The following is an 8,293-nucleotide window of genomic DNA, read 5'->3' as shown; positions in this document are numbered from 1 at the left end:
CTAGAGTCATAAACACTTGAAATTTTCAGGGCTTTGGGACTACAAAATAACTTTAAAAAAAGTCCTTACGTCTACTTTCCTGCAGAACACCCGAAGAGTTAACCACCGCAACTTACGGAGGCAGCTCAGCGAATGACGATGCCGAAACATATGCTTAGACCAAAAAAACGCACTCTGAGTTGTAACAAATTAAGCCAAGCAAAACATAACGCTTGCATTGCTTAATGTCACAACTCAGACTGCGTTTTTTTTTTCCGGTCCCCGGGTGTTGTGGGGAAAAGTAGACACACGGGCTTTTTTCAGGGTGAATAGTTTGGCATGAGTGTCTTTAAGAAATGAAACAGAGTATTATATTTTTAATCGTTATTTGTTCATACTAGTACTAGTCGCGGCACCCCACACCAAATTGTAATAGTTTATTTGTGCACTGTTCGAGGCGGGGTTTAGGCCGCACGTCCGGAAGCTTCCTGGCTCGAGACGACGTCCATTCCCCGAAGTGAAGAACCCAGGGGTTTAGTGGAGGTGGGAGACTTGGTAACGTAACGAACGGTTTAATTACATGGTAGCGATACAGTCGTCAAATCCGAGAGAACAACGGAGCAGCCTCGCGCTCCGCCTTATATAGGGTCCGTTTCTCCCTCACTCTCCGCCAGGGCAGCCAGTGCGATGCAGGAACCCGCCGTCAAGTGCGACGCAGAAAAGTCCGCCGTCCAGTGCGACGTAGCCAAAGTTCTCCGCAGTTAGGCCATGCCTCTCTCCCTTTTCCGAGCGCACCAACCACCACGCACACACACACACGTCCCGCCAACGTCACGGGCGCGTTGAGACTTGTTGCCGCAGGCCCCGTCACGCAGGCGACGGTCCCAGACTCGTCGGGACTCGTTTCGCGCAGGCCCCGACAAGCGGGCGACGGTCCCGGACTCGTCTTGACTCGTTTCCGCAGCGTTGAAACGCGGAAGAAGGTCGCCGAAGGTTCCATTCTTAACAGCCCCTCCGGGGCCAGGGAAACCTCGAATGGCCGGTGGTACTATCGCTGGCCTGAAGAGGTGGGCTTGGAGTAGGCCTTGAGAAGATGCTGCAAGCACTAGCAAACTCCCAAACCTCTCACAACGGAGGCATCAGCGGAAACGTCCCCCACAACACCACGCCACACCGCAGTCAAACGCTCGGAATCCGCCAGAGACCCGCCAGACTGAATTACGGATTACCAAAATTTGCCAAAACAATGCAATTTAAAACCTTAGGACAATTTCGGGTATCGAGACCCGCTGTCGCCAAAGCAAAACTCATTTTTCCAAAAAGGTCACTATGAACAAAATACAAAAAGACAAAAACTCTTCGCAATTTGTGAGGTCATTTTGAGGTTTTAACGAAGTGCCCCCACTTAGATCCTCATTCCCGTGGATGACGAAAACCTCTGAGATCATCCCTACTCTTTTTGGTGATATCAGAAAAATCTGCTCAACCCATCGGCATTGCTGTTAAATTTGCCTTTCCTCTTTCTTACGCTGAAATCATAGTGATCGATTTTCACGTGATTTCTAGACGTGAAAATGCGGTCCTTATAGCGCCGATAAAACAATCCGCCTTTTTCATGCCCCGTCATATTGGTCCTAGCAATCTCCTGAGCTGTACCGCGAAACCCTGACACACTAGGGTCGCTCTTCTGCTCGACTGTCAAAGACGCTCTGTCTACTCGTAACGGAGGACCAAAGTTACGTGACGCCGCAGCTACGAGAGATCCTTTAATGATCCCGTCTTCCTCCGCCTTTTTCGCCGGCGCGTTGGGACGGCGTACGCTCTCTAGTGCTACGAGGTCGGGCTGTTCTACAACCCGGACCCCCTCATCCCGTTTTTCTGCCTCCAACTCTGGGAGTGCTTGCTCCCCGTCAGCTGCCTTTCGCTCTGGACCACTCGTTAACAAAGGGGCGAGCTGACGCGATTTGGACCTCGTACACGACTGAAGTAGTCCTCCTCCCAGTTGTTGACCCCTTTCGCGCAGCAGGAAATCTGACCGGTTAGAAAACAAATAGGGATACTCCAACGGGACTGTTTGCGAGACAGCCGCCTCTGTCACTAGCTCTCCGAACGGGCCAGTTATCCTTACTCTCGCCATAGGCAGACAGACACTGTGCTTCTCGAGCAGCTGCTTGATCCAAACTACCTTTCCAGTAAAGTCGGATGTCGTTACATACGACGGATGAACAACGTCCATCGTCGCTGCACTGTCACGAAGCACCCTGCACGGCTTTCCGTTTACCTGGAGCTCGTGAAGATAGGGACGAAGAAGCTCCAGGTCCCTGTCACTACCGCTCACGTACGAGAACACAACCCGCGGTTTGTTACACCTGGCCGCTGTGTGTCCCGGCTCCTGACAGTTGTAGCACAGGAACGGCTTCCTTGCCTCGAACTGCCCTTTTTGGCTTTTCCGTGCCTCGTCTCCGTTCGAGGGATCTCCGTTCGAGGGATCTCCGCTCTTTTCTGGGACCTTTTGTCCTGTTTCTGGCTTCTCGTGCCTTTTTTCTCGCGAGCCGTTTCCCTGTTGGAAGGGCTTGCGCTGATCGCTCCGGCCGGGTTCGCTGTCCTCTCCGCTCAGCTTTCTACGCGTTGCGTACTCTTCGGCTAGCTCAGCGGCCCTTTCGACAGAGTCGACTCCCACCCTATCCTGCACCCAGAGCTTGACTGACTGCGGAATGCCACGAAAGAACTGTTCGAGGCACACACACTCGACTACCTTGTCGCGGCTTTCGTACACTTCCTCGCTCTTCAACCATTCTATCAAGTTGGTTTTAAGCGCGTACGCGAATTCCGAGTAGCCCTCGCTGCTCTTTTTGGATGCGTTTCTAAACCTTTGACGGAACGCCTCGGCAGAAAGGCGATACCGCTTCAAAAGGCTCGACTTCACCTTGTCGTAGTCGTCCGCGTCTATAGTACTAAGGCGCGCGACAACCTCTGCAGCCTCACAGGGCAACAAAGTCAAAAGCCGTTGCGGCCACGTTTCTGGGGCGAAGCTCAACTTCTCACATGTCCTCTCAAAGTTAACTAAGAATAGGCCCACGTCTTCCCCAACTTTAAACGGCTGCAGGAGCTTCTTCATTTGATACGACTCGGCCTCACTTGCTCGTACCGGAGCCCCAACTCTACTGTTCTGCGAGTTTAATCGCTGTTGTTCAATTTCGAGCTCTAGCCTTTTTAGCGCTCGTTCCTCTGCCGCTGCAGCCTGCGCTCGTTCCTCTCTTGCTGCAGCCTGCTCCTGTTCTCGTTCCTCTTTCGCTGCAGCCTGCGCTCGTTCCTCTCTCGCTGCAGCCTGTTCTCGTTCCTCTTTCGCTGCAGCCTGCGCTCGTTCCTCTCTTGCTGCAGCCTGCTCCTGTTCTCGTTCCTCTTTCGCTGCAGCCTGCTCCTGTTCTCGTTCCTCTTTTGCTGCAGCCTCACTTTTAGCGTTCTGAAGTAATTCCCACGCAATTTTAATATCCTCTGCTTCCGCGCTCTCTGAAATTGCTTTACTGATCTCAGATTTCTTCATCTTTTGCTCCACCTCCACACCAAATTCTTCACATAAACAGAGTAAATCTGTTCTCAGTAACCTCATTAGATCCATGATCGCTGCTCTTTAGCTTTGGCTTTGCTATAAAACTTGTCGCGAGGTTGTACACAAACCTAGCGCACGAGTCAAACACTAAGGATTCCCAGCAGTTCAAAATTAATTACCCATAATCTGAAGCCTGGCGAATCTCAAAGCAAAGTCCAAACGCTCACCCACAGATGTAGCACGATGTCGCATGGTCCGATCCCAACTGCTGCCAACCAGTTGTTCGAGGCGGGGTTTAGGCCGCACGTCCGGAAGCTTCCTGGCTCGAGACGACGTCCATTCCCCGAAGTGAAGAACCCAGGGGTTTAGTGGAGGTGGGAGACTTGGTAACGTAACGAACGGTTTAATTACATGGTAGCGATACAGTCGTCAAATCCGAGAGAACAACGGAGCAGCCTCGCGCTCCGCCTTATATAGGGTCCGTTTCTCCCTCACTCTCCGCCAGGGCAGCCAGTGCGATGCAGGAACCCGCCGTCAAGTGCGACGCAGAAAAGTCCGCCGTCCAGTGCGACGTAGCCAAAGTTCTCCGCAGTTAGGCCATGCCTCTCTCCCTTTTCCGAGCGCACCAACCACCACGCACACACACACACGTCCCGCCAACGTCACGGGCGCGTTGAGACTTGTTGCCGCAGGCCCCGTCACGCAGGCGACGGTCCCAGACTCGTCGGGACTCGTTTCGCGCAGGCCCCGACAAGCGGGCGACGGTCCCGGACTCGTCTTGACTCGTTTCCGCAGCGTTGAAACGCGGAAGAAGGTCGCCGAAGGTTCCATTCTTAACAGCACCAAGCAACGGTCGCAGTGTCGGTGCAATGGCTTCCACGCTAGGCAACAGCCTCCTGGAGCGTAACCGGAAGAGGCAGAACAGAACTTGTTCTTTCAAACGTTGTCACTGCCACCCTAGATGCCTACTAGAAACATAAGCTCCAACAACTTAACACTTAGTGATAATAAAAAAAAAAAAACGTGCAATTCAGTTACTTAAAACAGGAAAGTAAATTCGTTTATAAATATTTAGACTTTTGCATTACGTTAATGTCGAAGGATTAAACACAGTGCGCCTCGAAGCGCCGCAACGAACTTCAAATGCCCCAGCGACAAATAGATCCCAGTGGCCGGAACATGAGAAACCAATCGCTGTGATTAGCCTCGCCGTGCCGGCTGTCCCAAGTGTGTATATATATATATATGTATATATTTGTGTGTGACGCAATCGTTACACGTACCTTCAAGCTAGAAACTGCAGGAGACTAAAAAGTCTTTGGACGCCTCTTGGTGCACAGTCGGCGGAACGCAACCAACATAAGCCAATCTTCAAAAAAACAAAAAACAAAAAAGTATTCTGACAAATTATTTTATCTTTCCGTGTCGTCAGAAAAATTGCGCGTTCGTACTCAGTGGCGTGACGACGCCACTTCTCTCGGAACATTTGAAAACATAGCTTCTCATACGGTTTGGAAGACGGACCGCTAGATCTGCTTCGTTTTATTTGCCTATGTATCCCGTTTTATCACTATGTACTAAAACCAACGCTCTGGCTGTAAAGGCCCAGAGGAAGTACGCACCGGCGGCCATAGCTGCGTGCGCGGCTGCTGAGCGCGTGCTGACGGCCAGCTTCCGCATATTCCTTCTGAAGTACGCCTTCTGAAGTATGCCTTCTGGTCAGAGATGTGAATCTACGATTGTAATGAATACCAAGACCCAACCTTCGTGCCAAAAAAGAAATCAAATACACAATCCCAACCTTGCCTCTTCTCCAGGGCTCGCACCATGCGCCACAATTGGCGTGCACGCAAGAAAGACCGCCCGGTGCTCCAGCAGTTCTCTCTCCGGCTGTACCGCGCCATGTCCAAGAGCGGCTCGAACGTGTTCGTGTCGCCCTTCGGCACGGCCGTGGCCCTGGTCAGCGCTCTGGCGGGCTCCAGGGGCGACACGGCGGACCAGATCCTCAAGGCCCTGGGGGTGTCCAACGAGGACGAGCTCCTGCACGAGTTTGACACCATAGGCCGGGCCCTGGGACAGCTGTCCGAGAACCACGTCGGCCTCGCCAACAAGATGTACCTCTCGACCAGCCTCGAGCTCGCAGACTCCTTCAAGGAGGCCATCCACCGAGACTTCTACGCCCAGGTAGGCCCCTAGCAACCAGTAAAGACCGTGCTCAGACAATACCACCTACAGAGGATGACACGTTGAGAGACAAGTAGGTTCTCCGTCTACAGCACACGTTCGTTGCCTTCCGATAGGATTACTGCACCTGCAACGATGTGTTACCAAAGGTCTAGGGTAAATGCTTCCAGTAGATGATCCGCCTCGAGCAGTCATAAAAGGCTCTTGAGGCGGAGCATGCACTGGGTTCTTAACCTACATGTCACCGACTATAGAAGAATGAAAGCCTGGGAACAGCCTCCTTCGTCTCAACATGACGTCATCACGGGAGGTGGCGGGTTCAAATCCTGGCGGAGTTACCCGCAAACTGACGGAGACTTATTGAGGAGAACGCGCCGTGTAACAGAGCTTTTGGTTGCACGTCAAAGAATTCCCAGCAGGTTGAAATAATTACTCGGCCCTCCGCTAGGGCGTTCCAGATTACCGTGGTTGCTTCGTTACGTAGATCCCCCAAATTTTACTTTAATCACACTAGGTGCAAACTCGGCAATTGTATGCTCTGTGTATGCCCTCGGTCTGCACAGTGATGATATCAAAATGTTAGTACACGGTCTTTGATTATTCTAGGTGGTATTGACTCAGATCATATTGAAGTTGGACAATCATTCAAAAGAAGCAACCTTGACAGTCGCTGTTTCGATAAGAGACTGGAATATACTTTAGGTCGCGGACATGATTGACAACAGATCATCACTAGTCGCTGATTACTATTGGACACAGTGCATCACGGGTCAGAAAATATTGGTGATCACGGATTATTCTTGGTCACTGATCATTATTGGTAACATATAATCGCTGATCATATATTAAAACTGTTCAGAGATCATCGATGGCAACCGCTCATCGTTAGTCAATCCTGCCATGCGCTGCGAAAAAGGAAGCAAACGCGGTAAAGTCGACACACGTGGGCTCCTCTCCATAGGCCGACTGGCGACATATTTTGTGCTAGCGTATATAATATTTACTAACAGAAGATGTCTTGTCCGGGATGTCAGTCAGCCTACAAGAGTAGGGAAAACATTAGGGAATAAAAAAAAAAAAACACGATTGTGAGAGTTAGGAAATCTTTCGGATATCTTTTACTTCATTTTCACTCTAAACAAAAAGTCTGTGCGTCTACTTTCACGCACAACCCTCGGAGAGCCAATCACCGCAACTTACGGACGCAGCTCAGCGAATGAAGATGCCGAAACATCCGTTTAGACCAAAAAACGCAGTCCGAGTTGTGAGATTAAGCAATGCAAGCGTGACATTTTGCATTGCTTAATGTCACTAATCAGACAGCGTTTTTTTTTGTTTTTTTTTGTTTAAACATATGTTTCGGCATCGTCAATCGCTGAGCTGCCTCCGTAAGTTGCGGTGATTGGCTCTCCGGGAGTTGTGCGTAAAAGTAGACGCACGGACTTTTTTTTAGAGTGTTGAACGTTCGTTTCTCAAGACATATCAGTACTTATCGGTTCCTCGCTGTCAATAGCGGGTTAAGAGAGAAAGAAATATTCGAACGGGAGCTCCAAACAATGCAGTTACTGACAGAGTGAGAACGTCAGGGCGTGTCTTTCGGTCATCCGGCCTCGAGCACGCGCTCCATGCCTTCCGTCGTGCTTTGGCTCGAGGTGCACCAGATGCCGAAGCGTTGCCGAAGGTAGGACGCTCGCGCTGGATGCGTGTCCACCGAAGCTCCTCTCCTGCCGTTCTCACCTTGTCAGTTAGAATAATGTTCTAGTTTTTTTTCTTTAATTTTATTAATGTTTTCGCATGCTGCCGCCTCTTTCCAGCCACCGAAGAGGGACAGATGTTAAACGAAGTGATCACGTTATGCAATTCTAAGTCTCTGGAAATATCAGGCTTCTGTGAGTTCAAAGAGAACCACGGCTGTAGACGTTTTCTCACTCAGGCTATACTTCATCTCATCCTGCGATGGACTAAAGGCCAAAGCCACGGGCCACCAGGTCCAATCACGGGGAACGCGACAGAACAGCACACGACAAAACAGCACGCGACAAAACAGCACGGTCAAAACAGCACGCGTCAAAACAGCACAGCGTCAAAACAGCACGGCGACAAAACAGCACGCGTCAAAATAGCACGCGACAAAACAGCACAGCGTCAAAACGGCACAGCGACAAAAGAGCATGGGCCAAAACAGCACGGCGTCAAAACAGCTCAGCGACAAAACAGCACGCATGTAGCAACTTCGAGCGCGCTCTTCACTCTCTCTGCACAAATAATTTCGAACCTCCTTGACCCTTTCATTCTTTTGGCGCTAGGTTGTAAAGGATGGGGGCATACTTGAAGATATTGGGTAGCTAGAGGTGATATTTTCGCGTCGATGTGGCCGCGTTGTCTGGTCTTTTTTGTAGGACCAGCGAAAGCGGAAAAGTTATTGAGAAAAAGAAATCCATAAGTTCAAGTTATGATCCGTCTGGTTTGCGGCGGTCCGGTAAGGTTTCGCAGTACTCGTCGTTTCGTAATTACCACCTAAGCCTAGACCCCCCCCCCCCCCCCCCTTCCAGAAAAAAAAAAAAAAAAAGCGGGAGATGC

At 50.7% G+C, this 8,293-nt stretch overlaps 1 protein-coding gene across 1 annotated transcript; it reads left to right on the top strand.

Moving 5' to 3' along the window:
• Positions 1–5,356: 5,356 nt before the first annotated feature.
• On the top strand, positions 5,357–5,713 carry LOC121834640 (alpha-1-antiproteinase-like; the record flags this gene model as incomplete). The annotated part of the gene is made up of 1 exon (XM_042288355.1): positions 5,357–5,713. A coding segment is annotated over exon 1 (357 nt), but the record flags the coding sequence as incomplete, so codon positions are not given.
• Between the last annotated feature and the right edge of the window lie 2,580 nt (positions 5,714–8,293).

This window comes from Ixodes scapularis, unplaced genomic scaffold (genome assembly GCF_016920785.2).
Source record: "Ixodes scapularis isolate PalLabHiFi unplaced genomic scaffold, ASM1692078v2 ptg002013l_1__unscaffolded, whole genome shotgun sequence".
Lineage (NCBI taxonomy): Eukaryota > Metazoa > Arthropoda > Arachnida > Ixodida > Ixodidae > Ixodes > Ixodes scapularis.
The sequence above is the reverse complement of the archived record's forward strand: the minus strand, read 5'-3'. Positions and strand labels throughout refer to the sequence as shown.